This window comes from Bubalus kerabau, chromosome 7, assembly GCF_029407905.1.
Source record: "Bubalus kerabau isolate K-KA32 ecotype Philippines breed swamp buffalo chromosome 7, PCC_UOA_SB_1v2, whole genome shotgun sequence".
In the NCBI taxonomy this organism is placed as follows: domain Eukaryota; kingdom Metazoa; phylum Chordata; class Mammalia; order Artiodactyla; family Bovidae; genus Bubalus; species Bubalus kerabau.
Genome location: NC_073630.1, coordinates 46,080,424 through 46,096,491, shown reverse-complemented (window position 1 = coordinate 46,096,491; position 16,068 = coordinate 46,080,424). Strand labels below are relative to the sequence as shown.

Sequence of the window (16,068 nt, the reverse complement as noted above, 5' to 3'; positions counted from 1 at the left end):
GAGCAGTACCTGGAGCAGTGATGTAATTAATCACCCCCAAAAGCCCTATTAATAAAACCTTGCAAAGTCACTCTCTTCTTGGCTGCCAACCTTTCTCATCCTGATCCATCCTTTGCAGAAGCAGCAGAATTAACTTACTAAAAATCAGATCTGACCAGTTTGAGCTTACCAGATAAAAGAATCATGGGGCATTTCAGCCAGAGATACTGGCATGTGTGCAGTGGCATTTAAGAATCAGGGGATGGGGCTTCCCTTGTGGCTCAGTGGTAAAGAATGCGCCTGCCAATATTGAAGACATGGGTTGGATCCCTGATGCAGGCAGATGTCACATGCCATGGAGCAACTAAGTATTGAGCCTGTCCTCTAGAGCCCGGGACCTGCTACTACTGAGCCCATGTGCCACAGTTACTGAAGCCTGAACACTATAGAGCCTGTGCCCCAGAACAAAGAGAAGCTACTGCAGTGAGAAGCCTACGCTCTGCAACTGAAGAGTAGCCCCCACTTGCCACAACTGGAGAAAAGCCTGTGTAGCAATGAAGAGCCAGCACAGCCAAAAATAAATAAGTAGAAAAGAAAAGAAGAAAAAGCAGGGGATGTCAAAAAGTGATAAACTCGATTCGTGTGTATTATCATATATGAAATAGATTGCCAGTCCAGGTTCCATGCATGAGACAGGGCACTCAGGGCTGGTGCACTGGGACGACCCTGAGGGATGGGATGGGGAGGGAGGTGGGAGGAGGTTCAGGATGGGGGACACGTGTACACCCATGGCTGATTCATGTGAATGTATGGCAAAAACCACTACAATATTGTAAAGTAATTAGCCTCCAATTAAAATAAATAAATTAAAAATATATATGTATTTTTCTATCAATGTGACCTCCCCCTCTTCCCACCAAAAAAAAAAAGTGATAAACTCACTATGGCCCAGTTATAGGTTGTGGTGTAGGGAGTGTTAGGAGATGACTTTGCGGCAAGGATTTTAGCCAAATTATATGGCATACTTAAGAATTTTTGGCCGTATTTTCTAAACATTTGGGAGCCAAGGTGTTACTTGAACTGAAATAACAACAGATTTGTTGAAGAGGAAATTCTGTTGGCATCATGAGCATTGGGTTGGAGAGAAAGGTTGGTGCCAAGAGAAAGGCTCTGTGATGAGTCCTTAAAATAGGGAAGTTTTTAGATTATTATTTGCCTCCTTGGTGTACAGATTTTTCATTAAATGCTGAATAATTTATACTTTAAAAATCCCTAATAAAGAAACCTGAAGAACATCCAGTGCCCGGCCAGCATTTTCACTTGTTCCTCTTTGTGACTGTGTTTTTGTAAACCTAATGTGTTTCTGAGTCTAAAGTTCTGTTGTGTTTTTGTGTAATTTCTTCTGTTCTTTGACAGTCGGAATCTATCATGAATCACCTTAAAGTTTCATAAGCCCAAATTAATTATACTCACATTTGCGATATGCTCCCTTTGTGCTCATTCACCATATTTTGTCATTGTAAAATTCATAGGCAGAGTGATCACTGAGATCTTGTTCTGTTTAATGCAGTTTTCTTTAGCAGTGTACAGTATCAGGGGAAAATTCACTTTGAAATAATCCCTTGTTTACTACTTTAATGCTTTGAAATAGAGTTTGCATTTCTCTTTATTTTCTGCTGCTTTTGTTCTATGCTGTTATATGATCTTTAGGCATTTCACTTAATGAATAAATTGTTTTAACTACTAAATCTCACTCATATATTTAAAACCTGTGTTCAGCATGTAACTAGTCAGTATTCATAACTGTCTGAAATGTTTCTGGTTTTAACCTACTAAGATGTCAACTCTTCTTTGTTTCTTTTTTTTTTTTTTAATATATTTTCAGAACACTATTGTGGAGGCTTCTATTCAGCTTCCTCCTTCCCTTTTCTCACCAAAGCAAAAGAGAGAAGTCAGACCAAGTGATGACTCTCTCTATAAGCTGCAGCTCATCGCATTCCGCAATGGAAAGCTTTTTCCGGCCACCGGGAATTCAACAAATTTGGCCGATGATGGAAAACGGCGTACAGTGGTTACCCCCGTGATTCTCACCAAAATAGGTTTGTCTGTGGCATATGTCTTCCTGTAGTCACTGGACACCACGACTCGATCATTCCCTGTTCCTAAAGATGCTTATTTTTTGTTGCTTCTCATTTTAATGAGTCACTAGAGAAAAAAAGATATTTGCAGATGCCCATTCGTGTATGTTGACATTTAATTGTTCATGAAATTTGTTTCAGAAATATTTTTATTTCCCATTTCCTCCAGATGGTGTGAACATTGATACCCACCACATCCCCGTTAATGTGACGCTGCGTCGAATTGCACATGGAGCAGATGCTGTGGCTGCCCAGTGGGATTTCGATTTGCTGAATGGACAAGGAGGCTGGAAGTCCGATGGGTGCCATATACTCTATTCGGACGAAAATATCACTACCATTCAGTGCTACTCCCTTAGTAACTATGCAGTTTTAATGGTATGGCAGTTGTTAATGCATAAACACTAAGCATTCGAATTTCTTCCCTATGCATAGTTAAGCTCAAATGAAGATTTTTTTTTTTAACTTTTCACATAAATTGCTCCCTTAATTAAGGAAGAGGTGACATTTGGTGTCATTCTGATTTTAAAGGGAAATTGAGTTACTACTAAGTGAAATGTATGGGATTGAATTTGGTATGGGAATTTTCAGTAAACTTTAAGCCAATCAATTCAACTAGACCTTGACCTTAAAATTTGGAAACACGCTGTCCAACTCTTAATCAAGAGTGATTCATTTGCCCAAACATACACAGTAAATAGGGCTTCCCTGATGGTTCAGCTGGTAAAGAATTTGCCTGCAATGTGGGAGACCTGGGTTCGATCCCTGGGTTGGGAAGGTCCCTTGGAGAAGGGAAAAGCTATCCACTCCAATATTCTGGCCTGGAGAATTCCATGGACCGTATATCCATGGGGTCGTGAAGACAAGACGGAGCAACTTTCACTTTCTTCACCCAGTGAATGGGGCTTCCCTGGTGGCTCAGACGGTAAAGAAGCTGAGTACAATGCAGGAGACATGGGTTCGATCCCTGGGTCAAGAGATCCCATGGAGAAAGGAATGGATACCTATTCCAGTATCCTTGCTTGGAGAATTCCGTGGACAGAGGAGCCTGGAGGGCTACAGTCCATGGGGCAGCAGAGTCAGGCATGACTGAGCGACTAACACTTTCACATTCACACAATGAATAGTGAGAGATTTTCATACTTTGCTATTTAGTGCCTCTCCGACTACACATCATAATTTTTACGATTCCTTTTGTATTTAGAGTAATGGTGATAATTTCAGTTTAGTTGCTGCAAGCAGCAACCCTGACACAAATGTCTTCAATTTTAATGCTAATCAAGTTAATGTTTTCTGTTATTTACTATTTTTGTATTTATTAATCTTTTGTGAAATAGCTAGTTATTAGCGTATCTTTTTATTAATGAGTCATTTATGTGAATCTGATCTCCGAGTTGATAATTATGAAATTAGCTGTACTAGTTTTTATTGCATATTGTGGTTATTCTAAGATACTGACATCCTGAAGCGTGTATACATGCATTTAGAGCAGAGTGGAAGAAATTGCTGATGAACATGAAGGACATTTCTTAGCAATGGCTTGAGGCTAGCCTGGGAGTGAGGATGCCTACGTTTTGATTTCTGCCACCAGCTCTGAATCTTCTGTTATCTAGATAATATTTTATCAAAGCACCAAATAATCTTGAAACATGATATATTTTACTCTTAAGTGAATTTTCTTTTCTTAAAACTACAAAAGAGCATTTTCACTGGAAATGGTCTTGAAGCATGCTTTAATTGGAGTAGTTTCTTCAGCTCTGTATTTTGGTTTTCTCTTTACTCCTCAAATTAGGCTACCTACCTAGTGTCCTGAACAGGTGAAGGAGTAAGTCGATTATCAGTCAGGGCAGAAGGATTAATGTGTGTGTTATTTAACCCAGCAGACAGTGGGTGGGGTCTACACTAGGAAAGAGCTCAGCTGTTTGGATCTAAGTCATCGCTCCTTTTGGGTTTAGTGTTAATAGTATAGGATTCTCTTCACAAATAGATGTTTGAGTTCTGTAAGTCTAAGTCTGGTTTCTGTAAGTTCACATTTTATTGTTTTGTAGTCAGCTTTCAAAGAATGCTTGAAGCAGTAATTAAAATATGAAGCATTTGCTCTTTCAGTTTAAAAGTGTTTTCTCGTTCAGGTTTTGATTATAAAATAATGTGGAACTGAGAAGTACTGAAGGAGAAATAAGAGAGAGGTAGCATCATTTTCAGAGAAGGCAATGGCACCCCACTCCAGTACTCTTGCCTGGAAAATCCCAGGGACGGCGGAGCCTGGTGGGCTGCCGTCTGTGGGGTCGCACAGAGTTGGACATGACTGAAGCGACTTAGCAGCAGCAGCAGCAGCATCATTTGAGGAGAAGGCAATGGCAACCCACTCTAGTACTCTTGCCTGGAAAATCCCATGGACGGAGGAGCCTGGTAGGCTGCAGTCCATGGTGTCGCAAAGAGTCAGACACGACTGAATGACTTCACTTTCACTTTTCACTTTCATGTGTTGGAGAAGGCAATGGCAACCCACTCCAGTGTTCTTGCTTGGAGAATCCTGGGGACAGCGGAGTCTGGTGGGTCGCACAGAGTCGGACACGACTGAAGCGACTTAGCAGCAGCATCATTTGAAATTTTTTTAGTAGTTAACTAGAAGAAGTTGGGCAAGAGAAATGAAATGCAGACACACAACGAAAGGCATTTTATAAGCTTCAGTGTTCAAGACATGATACTGTACCATGTGAAACTTTTATTTAATACCAGTTAAAATATCTATTTTTGAACTTCCTAGCAGTTCTTCTCCACAGTTTAAATTAGTATAATCCTTTTCTTGAAGAAATAAGCTATTCTTTTATCTTTCATACTTTTAATCTTTTAAAAAAATGTAATACACAATTCTTAAAGCTAAAATACAGCACTAAGTTTTTTTTTCTATTTTCAAAGAATATCCTTTCTCTCTTCTTAAATATAACTGTGCCACCTAGAGGTAGCAAGGTGAAAAGGATCTGAAATTGTTGACAAAATTGTCAAAGTTAGTATATGGCATTTTTAGAGTTGCTGATGAAATGTGAAGGCAAAGTTAATGAAATCATACCTACTCTTAAATAAAGTCATGTCTGAGTTAGAAAACATAGCTTTAGAAATTGGAAGTCAACATCTTTTTTTCTTTGCCTGACACTGTTTTGAATAATAGATAAAATCCTATGTTTTTTTTGTTTTTTTTTTTTTGGAGAACTGCTTTAATGTAGGATTTTATTTAGCAAGTCTAAATTCCTTTATTTGCAGCTAGCTCATAAAGCTTTTCCTGCTGTGGTTTAAAAAAAAAGTGTAATTAGAAAATGAAATGAAAAGAATATATTTGTTTTTAAATCTCAAATAGATATTCATAGTTCTAGACAGATAACATAGTTGAGTAGGCATCCTGCAATAACTATTTATATTCTAAGTTCTCAGAGAAAAAAGTTAGGTAGAAATAGAGTTTGTTTGAATTATGTGATCAGAAATAACCAATTGACCAGAGGTCAGTAGGGAACAAAAAAACTGAATGAGAAGGGCCAGACTATTCGTGGTAGTACTTACTACTTAATTGGTATTAGTAGTGAAGATAAATAACCACTATATTTTGATTCTCCTTTGTTACTATATTCACCTAGAAACACATGAAACCAGAAAGCACTCATTTGTTTTTACATCTCTAGTTTTTTTCAAGGCAAACTTGTGGTTTCATTTACTCTGTAATTGAACATGAATGTTAGCATTGTTTATATAATTCTTAAGTAGGTATTATACTCACATGGATCAAATGTTTGAATTATTTCTAATTAATGTACAGTGAGAAATTAAACTCCTGACACTCTGTTGTCTTTTCTCCACAGAATCAGTTCAGTTCAGTTCAGTCGCTCAGTCATGTCCGACTCTTTGCGACCCCATGAACTGCAGCACACCAGGCCTCCCTGTTCATCACCAACTCCCAGAGTTCACTCAGACTCACGTCCATTGAGTCCGTGATGCCATCCAGCCATCTCATCCTCTGTCATCCCCTTTTCCTCCTGCCCCCAATCCCTCTCAGCATCAGTCTTCTCCAATGAGTCAACTCTTCACATGAGGTGACCAAAATACTGGAGTTTCAGCCTCAGCATCATTCCCTCCAAAGAACACCCAGGGCTGGTCTCCTTTAGAATGGACTGGTTGGATCTCCTTGCAGTCCAAGGGACTCTCAAGAGTCTTCTCCAACACCACAGTTCAAAAGCATCCATTCTTCGGCGCTCAGCTTTCTTCACAGTCCAACTCTCACACCCATACATGACCACAGGAAAAACCATAGCCTTGACTAGACGGACGTTTGTTGGCAAAGTAATGTCTCTGCTTTTGAATATGCTATCTAGGTTGGTCATAACTTTTCTCCCAAGGAGTAAGCGTCTTTTAATTTCATGGCTACAGTCACCATCTGCAGTGATTTTGGAACCCCCAAAAATAAAGTCTCTCATTGTTTCCACTGTTTCCCCATCTATTTCCCATGAAGTGATGGGACCGGATGCCATGATCTTCGTTTTCTGAATGTTGAGCTTTAAGCCAACTTTTTCACTCTCCACTTTCACTTTCTTCAAGGGGCTTTTTAGTTCCTCTTCACTTTCTGCCATAAGGGGGGTGTCATCTCCACAGAATAGATAACCCTTAATAGTTTTTTTTTTTTTACACATTATCGAAGGACTTTCACGTATGTTACAACAAAATGAATACATGATCCTATTTCCTTACATGTTTATATGAAGGTAGCATGCTACAAACATTCTAAACCATGCCTGTTTCCGTGAAGCAGTATGTCTTATACAAGGATGATGCTAACCATGGAACAATATGTCTTAGCACTGGCGATGCTGCCTTGTGTTGGTGATATTCTTAGGATGATATGAGGGTAGTGATGGCAGTGGTTAATTTTTATTAAGTACTTAATGCACCGGGTTCTCTTAAATCTTTACCTACGTTAACCTATTTGGTCATCATAAACACATCATGAAATGTGGTGCTACTATTATTACCCCCAGTTTCCAGATGGAGAAACCAAGGCATAGAGAAGTGAAGGACCATGACATGACCAGGTTGACAAAGGTAGTCAGTGTGGAGTTGGAGTTCAAACTCCAGAAATGTCTTCTTAATCCCACTACTGAATTTCCTTTCTGAACACTTCCTTATTAGTGTTAGAGAGCTTTCTCGTTCTTTTTTTGTCTCTGAATATTACTTATGACCTTACCATCATTTATTTGGGCATTCTTCTATATTGTTTGTGTTATAATAATTTCTGTGTATAGAATGATTTTACACATTAGAAAATCTGTATCATAAATTATCTGAAGTAGAATTGATAATCAAAGGGAAACCAAAACTTTTCCTTTTTTCATTAAATTGAGCTATTGATCGATGTTCATAGATCTTAACTATATAGCTTAATGGTATTTTTACCTGTGAACCTACATGTTTAGCTGCCATCAAGACTTTTATTTGAGCACTCAGAAGCTCTGATATGTTTCTTTCTAGTAAATTTTCAGTGTCATTTGAAGAAATAGCCTTCTGATGTGTATCACTAGATAAGCTTCATCTGCTCTTTAATTCCATATAATTGGAATTGTACAGCATGCACTCTTTGTGTCTGGTTTCTTTCCCATCATTATGTCTGTGATATTCGTCTTTGTTTTTACATGTGGTAGCAGGTTATTGTTTTTTCTTTTTCCTTCACAGTAGGCCATTTTATGGGCTTCCCAGGTGGTGCTAGTGGTAAAAGAACCTGACTGCCAATTCAGGAGATGTGAGAGACGTGGGTTCAATCCCTGGGTCAGGAAGATCTCCTGAGGAAGGCATAGCAACCCACTGCAGTATTATTGCCTGGAGAATCCCATGGACAGAGGAGCCTGGTGGGCTATAGTCCCTGGAGTCACAAAGAGTCAGACACGACTAAAGCGACTTAGCATACACACAGGCCATAGTATGAAGATATCAGAATTTGTGCATTGATTGATTTTTGAGTTGTTGTGAGGTTCTGGATATCAAGAAAAAGCTGTTGTAAATACTTGTGGACAGTGACTTCAGCCATGAAATTAAAAGACACTTGCTCTTTGGAAGGAAAGCTATGACAAGCCTGGACAGCGAATTAAAAAGCAGAGACATCTCTTTGCTGACAAAGGTCTGTCTAGTCAAAGCTATGGTTTTTCCAGTAGTCATGTATGGATGGACCATAAAGAAGTCTGAGTCCTGAAAAATTGATAATACTTTTGAACTGTGGTGCTGGAGAGGTCTCTTGAGAGTCCCTTGGATAGCAAGAAGATCAAACCAGTGAATCCTAAAGGAAATCAACACTGAATATTCATTGGAAGGACTGAAGCTGAAGCTCTAATACTTTGGCCTCCTGATGTGAAGAACCAACTCATTGGAAAAGACCCTGATGCTGGGAAAGATTGAGGGCAGGAGGAGAAGGAGGTGACAGAGGATGAGATGGTTGGATGACGTCATTGACTCAATGGACATGAGTTTGAGCAAACTCTAGGAGATAGTGAAGGACAGGGAAGCTTGGCATGCTGCAGTCCATGGGGTCGCAAAGAGTCAGACATGACTAAGTAACTGAACAACAACAACAAAATAATTTAGGAACATGTTTTTTGATGGACATGTGCATACAGGAGTGGAATTGCTAAGTTGTAGGCATCTGTATGCTGTGAGAAGTAATGCCATGCAATTGATCAAACTCATTTTATTGGTGTACAGTCTCACCAGTAATGAGTGTTAATTGCTCTGTATCCTTCCCAGTGCTTGGTATTCTCAATCTTTAGTTTTAGTCTTCTTGTGGCTGTGCTGTGATAGATCATTGTGGTTTTAATTTTTTAAGTTTTTTCAGTCTTTAAAATTTTTTAAAATTTAAATAAGATAAAAATTTAAAAAAAAATTTGTTTTTTTTTGGTAACTGATAATATCGAGTACCTCTTCATTTTCATATTATGGTTTGAGTAGCCCTTTTGTGAAGTTATTCTTCAAATCTTACATATTTTTAATTTGATTGTCTTTTGCTTTCTTACTGGCTTATAGGAATTCTTCATGAACTCTGAATAGGAGCTCTTTGTTAGATTTATGTGTTGCAAAAATCTTCTCCCAGTTCATGACTTGTTTTAATCAGTTCAGGCTGCTACAACAGAATATCACAGACTAGGTCATTTACAAACAGAAGAAAAAAAATTTTTTTTTTCATAGTTTTTGTAGGAGTCAGGATGAATTAAAAAAAAAAAGCAGGCTCTGGCAAGGGCCGCAAAAGAAATTTATAATTGTTGATAAACTGGATGCTATAAGGCATGAGAGTCTTGGAACAAGTCCAGAGGGAACAGTTCATAACCTTGAAAACAAGATATGATCCTGGGGTCAGAAAACTGACCCCAGACTGTTTCTCAACTGGCGTCTCAGAGTCACATGTTTTATGTATCTGATGAAAAAATCTACAGATAAAAATATTAGTCTTAGTTACTGATTTGTTATTGATTACTGTTTCCTAATTACTCAGTGGTTCATGATCATTTTATTCTTTGGCCCTGAAGGCCACAGGAGTTATAGTTTAACTCCCCGCTTATTCTTTCATTCACAGCTGAAAGTATAATAAAGCTGACTTGGATTCAGTTTCGGCACCTTCACCTTGGAGCTGTGTTGGTCCCCTGATCCTCGCTTTTCTCTAAATTCTTGTGTCTCGTTTTTTATTCTCTCGCCGCATTGTGCTTTCAAAAACCCTGCTTGTCAAGCTGGTCTTGATAGTTTTGGAGGCTTAAGTCCATGATCAAGAAGCTAGCAGATTCTTTGTCTAGTGAAGGCCTGCTTCCTGCTTCATAAATGCTGTCCTTTCTCTGTGTCCTCTTGTGGTGGAGGGGGCATGGGAACTCTCAGGTGTCTCTTTTATACAGGGACACTAATCATGTTTATAAGGGCTCCACCCTCATGACCTAATCACCTCTCAGAGGCACCGCCTCAAGATAATATCACATTGGAGGTTAGGTTTCAACATGTGAATTTTAGCTGGGTGACACAAACATTTAGTCTACGGGCATGCCTTTTTCTTTTTTTTCTTAATGTTGTCTTTTTATAAGCAGAGTTTCTAATTTTTCTAAATTTTTTTAGTAGTTAGTGGGTTTTATTTAAGAAGTCTTTGCTTACCCCCAAATTATGAAGTTATTTTCCTTTATTTGCCTTAAGAAGCTTTAAATGTGTTTTATCTTTCACATTTAGGTCTGTGATTCGACCGGAACTGACTTTTGTGTATGGTGTGTGTTCAGTTCAGTTCAGTCGCTCAGTCGTGTCCGACTTTTTGTGACCCCATGAATCGCAGCACGCCAGGCCTCCCTGTCCATCACCAACTCCCAGAGTTCACTCAGACTCACGTCCATCGAGTCAGTGATGCCATCCAGCCATCTCATCCTCTGTCGTCCCCTTCTCCTCCCGCCCCCAATCCCTCCCAGCATCAGAGTCTTTTCCAATGAGTCAACTCTTTGCATGAGGTGGCCAAAGTACTGGAGTTTCAGCTTTAGCATCATTCCTTCCAAAGAATACCCAGGGCTGATCTCCCTTAGAATGGACTGGTTGGATCTCCTTGCAGTCCACGGGACTCTCAAGAGTCTTCTCCAACCCCACAGTTCAAAAGCATCAGTTCTTCGGTGCTCAGCTTTCTTCACGGTCCAACTCTCACATCCATACATGACCACAGGAAAAACCATAGCCTTGGCTAGACGAACCTTTGTTGGCAAAGTAATGTCTTTGCTTTTGAATATGCTATCTAGGTTGGTCATAACTTTGCTTCCAAGGAGTAAGCGTCTTTTAATATCATGGCTACAGTCACCATCTGCAGTGATTTTGGAGCCGAAAAAAATAAAAGTCTGACACTGTTTCCACTGTGTCCCCATCTATTTCCCATGAAGTGATGGGACCGGATGCCATGATCTTCATCTTCTGAATGTTGAGCTTTAAGCCAACTTTTTCACTCTCCACTTTCACTTTCATCAAGAGGCTTTTTAGTTCCTCTTCAGTTTCTGCTATAAGGGTGGTGGTGTGTGTTAGGAGGATTAAAATCTTGAAATGATTCCTTCTTTCTTAGGGGAAAAATTAAAAGAAACAGACATGATCTCAATTTTTTTAAAGACATTTTTAATTTTAAATCTATTCTAAAATTTTATTGTCAAACTCTTTTTAAAATACTTATACTCTGACAGAGGGAAACTGAGATGTTTTTCTTTGGTCTTCCTTCCATTGTTTAGATCTTGATGAGTTTAAACCATAATTAATTTATAATTATTATTGATGTGATGCCAGTGAATTATTTAAAACTGCTAGTGCACCCCACTCTAGTACTCTTGCCTGGAAAATCCCATGGACGGAGGAGCCTGGTAGGCTGCAGTCCATGGGGTCACTAAGAGTCAGACTAGACTGAGCGACTTCACTTTCACTCTTCACTTGCATGCATTGGAGAAGGAAATGGCAACCCACTCCAGTGTTCTTGCCTTGAGAATCCCAGGAACGGGGGAGCCTGGTGGGCTGCTGTCTACGGGGTCGCACAGAGTCGGACACGACTGAAGCGACTTAGCAGCAGCACCAGCAGCAGCAGTGATCTTATATTTAGTAATTCTCAGGCTAAAACTATTGTAAATGTATCAGTCTCTATCAGGTTAATAAAAATTTCAAAAGCTCTTCTTCCGTTTATTTGGTTCCTTAATAATAAGTACTTTTGTAGTTTTTAACACACTTTTACATGTTTTAATATTCTCTGAATTGGTGCAGTTTATTTTGGTGAACTTTACTTTCCATTTTCTGGCCTGTTTTCTTAAACTTAGTAGTAGTAGTAATAACACTTCATTTGTGTCCAACTCTGCAACCCCATGGACTGTAGCCCACCAGGCTCTTCTGTCCATGGGAATCTCCAGGCAAGAATGCTGGAGTGGGTTGCCATGCCCTCCTCCAGGGGATCTTCCTGACCCAGGGATTGAGCACACGTCTCTTATGTCTCCTGCTTTGGCAAGTGGGTCCTTTACCACTAGCGCCATCTGGGAAGCCCTTAAACTTTGTACCATATATAAGAGTGATTAAGATCACCATTTAGTGATGGACTGTGGTTGAGTAAGCACCAGAGGCAGACTTTTCCTGTGCTATGTATCACTGTATTGCAAATGTGAATGACACTTTGTACTTTTCTTCCATGGGTGTCTCCTAGTGGCCATTTGGACAATGTATTTGGTAATTTTTTTGTAATGGAAGGGATTTGGTTTATAAAAAGAGAATAAAAGCAAGAATCATGGGTTTCTGTGAAATTAAAGAGATTGAAGTCTTTTGATATGTGTCTTCCTGAACAGGTAGATTTTTTTTCAGTAGAGGTATAATTGACATACAACATTTTATTAGCTTCAGGTATACAATGTAATGATTCAGTATTTGTGTATATTACAAAATGATCACCACAATAAGTCTAGTTTAGTTAACATCCATCAGTATACAGTTACAATTTTTTTCTCATATGGTATAAACTAGCTTTACTCTTTGAGCAGCTTTCAAACTTCTGTATTATTATTAACTGTAGCCCCTTGCTGCACATTGCATCGCCAGGGCTTCATTTGTTCTATATTTGGAAATGTGTGCTTGTGGACTCCTTTCACCTGTGTTTTTGTTACAGTATCACAAAGCCTCTATTTGTTGATGGATATAATTGAAAATAATTTTGACTTAAGATTTCTACTTTACTTCTTTTGTTTTAGTCTTTAACTTCTCTTCTTTCCTACCCTGATCTTCTCAGTTGTCTTATACGGCCTTAAATTCTCTTACATTTTGTCATCAAGATACAAGATCAAGTTTTTGTTAACTTGATTTGTCTCCTTTACACCAGTAATGGAGTCTGCAAACCCTGGCAAATATTTGATCCACAGGCCTGTTCCAGTCAGCTCTCATTTGTTTGTTTGATGTTCTAAATGCTGGAAAGCTAGAAATGGTTTCCAAGTTTTAAAGGTTATATTTTAAGTGGTTAATAAGTACCTGCATAATAACCTCAATTTTGCCTTTGGCCTGCAAAGCTTGAGCTCTTAACTCTCTGGCTCTTCACACCTTGCCAGGGGTTCTCTTTCATTTGGAAAGGTCTATTTATTGTGACAACAAAAATGCCCCTGTGCGACAGTCAGTAGTACTTACTCCTTCCTCCAGGACTACTTTGGCGTTTTAACAGTCTGGGTCCTCTGTGTCAACATCCAGCTTCCCTGCTCATGCTAGGTCACATTCATTGGCTTTTGAAAAAACTGAATTCTTTTAACCATAAATATTGTATAAAATGTAAGTGAAAGAGGAGAGTGAAAAAGTTGGCTTAAAGCTCAACATTCAGAAAACGAAGATCATGGCATCTGGTCCCATCACTTCATGGGAAATAGATGGGGAAACAGTGGAAACAGTGTCAGACTTTATTTTTTTCGGCTCCAAAATCACTGCAGATGGTGATTGCAGCCACGAAATAAAAAGATGCTTACTCCTTGGAAAAAGTTATGACCAAGCTAGATAGCATATTCAAAAGCAGAGACATTACTTTGCCAACAAAGGTCTAGCTAGTCAAGGCTATGGTTTTTCCTGTGGTCATGTATGGATGTGAGAGTTGGACTGTGAAGAAGGCTGAGCGCCGAAGAATTGATGCTTTTGAACTGTGGTGTTGGAGAAGACTCTTGAGAGTCCCTTGCACTGCAAGGAGATCCAACCAGTCCATTCTGAAGGAGATCAGCCCTGGGTGTTCTTTGGAAGGACTGATGTTGGGGCTGAAACTCCAGTACTTTGGCCACCTGATGAGAAGAGCTGACTCATTTGAAAAGACCCTGATGCTGGGAAAGATTGAGGGCAGGAGGAGAAGGGGACAACAGGGGATGAAATGGTTGGATGGCATCACTGACTCGATGGACATGGGTTTGGGTGGACTCCGGAAGTTGGTGATAGACAGGGAGGCCTATTGTGCTGCGGTTCATGGGATTGCAAAGAGTTGGACACGACTGAGCGACTGAACTGAACTGGCAGTTTGTCTGATGTTTTGTTGGATAATATCCAGCCACCTGTGTTTTGTTATTCTCTGCAAAGGCCTGTGGAAGGCAGGCATACACAGGTTCTGCCCCTTCCTCAGACCCTGCCAGATGAGATGACTGTGGGGTAACTGCCCCAGATCATACAGCTAGTGGTGGCAAAGTATTCTTGTAACATTTCCTGAAGGATTGGGAAACAGGCAGTGCACAGAAAGAGTGAAGAGACCACATCCTAGACGCTGAAAGTTTGTCCTCAATTATTTATTCTCCATGGGAATAGAAGCTTTTCATAGAAACCAGGGAGAATCTGTCCACTCCAGCTAGCGTCTAACTGGCTCTTGTTGCCCCAGTCTTCTTTGAATTTCTCTTCTAACATTCTGGATTTTTAGCAGAATGCAAGTATTGATATGTTGAAACTGTGTACCATAGACCATGGGCATCTTACAAGGACAGGTTGTTCAGAATGGTGGCTGTAGGTTTCTGTCTTGTATTTTCCCTTTCAGATCTTAGTTTATAGACTGTCAGCCCCCAAGAGATCCTGTGTTTCCCTGAATACCCGGTACTTGGCATAGTGCCTGGCCATGGTGGTCACCCAGCTGGCATTTATCAAATACGTAGATGAAGTACAGGCTTGTGACTCCTGACCGTGGGCTGGAGTGGAATTTCCCCTCCTGTGCCTCCAGTTTCTCATTAATTCTGACTTTTGTCAGGCTTTGTGGCCTCTGTTAGTCATTTGTTAATGGTGAGGGACTTGCGAAGGTGTTCGGATAGATCTTTCTGGCTGTGTAATTATACACAGTTGAGCACTGATTCTTCCCAGGAAAGCATGCTGCTTCCGTCCCTCCTCCTCCTCTGTTGAGTTATCATCAGTGTCCTCGTGTGTCTCACCCGTTTCTTCCTGTCTTCATCATCTTGGTTTTTCTGGTTTCAAGAATTATCTTAATAACTTCCTGACTAGAGGTGCATCCCACTGTGAACTCCTTCCCACGTCCAGCTGTCATTTTCTAGCTTTCAGAATCAATTTAGAAAGAGAATTTGGTGACAGGACCTGGTGAACCTGTGGCTTTCTCTCCTGACACCCTGGTTGTCTGTCTTGGTGTCCGGGGCCCAGGGAGAGACATCTTCCAAGCTTGCCCCAGTCCTTTGTCAGGAAGGAAGCCTTTAGGTGAATGATGTTTTTGTTTTAGGATGCCACTGTCTGCTTTGTTTTAGGGAGCAGAGCCTTGGCAGCCACAAACTCTTTCAGATCTGATCTTCCCAGCCCTTAACCTCTTTGTGCTTGTTTTTCAAGCTTTAAAATGGGACTAACAATATACCTAGTTTATAGGGTTATTCTGTGTAGGGTGCCTGGTTTAGGATAAATGCTCTGTGAGTGATATTATTACTGATATTTGATCTCTAAGCGCTCAGTCACAGGGCTGCCCTTATGTTGATCAAACATTGTTATGATCTCATTGTGTGTCTGAGGACCCTGTGACTTCTCAGCTCTTCAAGAGCAAGAATCATGGGTTAGCATTACATCCCTGTCCTTCGCACAGTGTCTGGTCCATTCATATGTGTTGAACGTGACTGCGGGAGGTTAGGCTTTATTGACTCAGAGATACTGCTGCTGTCTTGTACCTTATTAGCTGGTGAATATGAGGAGTGACACGTTGGGTGAAAGTGAAGTGTTAGTCGCTCAGTCACTTCTGACTCTTTGCAACCCCATGGACTGTAGCCCACCAGGCTCCTCTGTTCATGGGATTCTCCAGGCAAGAATACTGGAGTGGGTTGCCATTCCCTCCTCTAGGGGATCTTCCTGACCAAGGAATCGAACCTGGGTCTCCTGCATTCTTTACCGTCTGAACCATCATGGAAACTAAGGGCATTAAAAAGGCTGAAGTCTGTAGTTGACCTTCTAAATCACTGCTTTCCCTCTCCAC

General features: G+C 40.2%; 1 protein-coding gene across 4 annotated transcripts in view; it reads left to right on the top strand.

The window, feature by feature from the left end:
* Nucleotides 1-16,068, top strand: part of ADGRA3 (adhesion G protein-coupled receptor A3) — a 133,055-nt gene that overhangs the window by 99,804 nt on the left and 17,183 nt on the right. For all 4 annotated transcript variants that reach the window (XM_055588144.1, XM_055588142.1, XM_055588143.1 and 1 more), the window contains 2 exons: nt 1,865-2,078; nt 2,287-2,495. In XM_055588144.1, the coding sequence (XP_055444119.1) occupies nt 1,865-2,078; nt 2,287-2,495 (423 nt within the window). The remainder of the gene's footprint in view (nt 1-1,864; nt 2,079-2,286; nt 2,496-16,068) is intronic.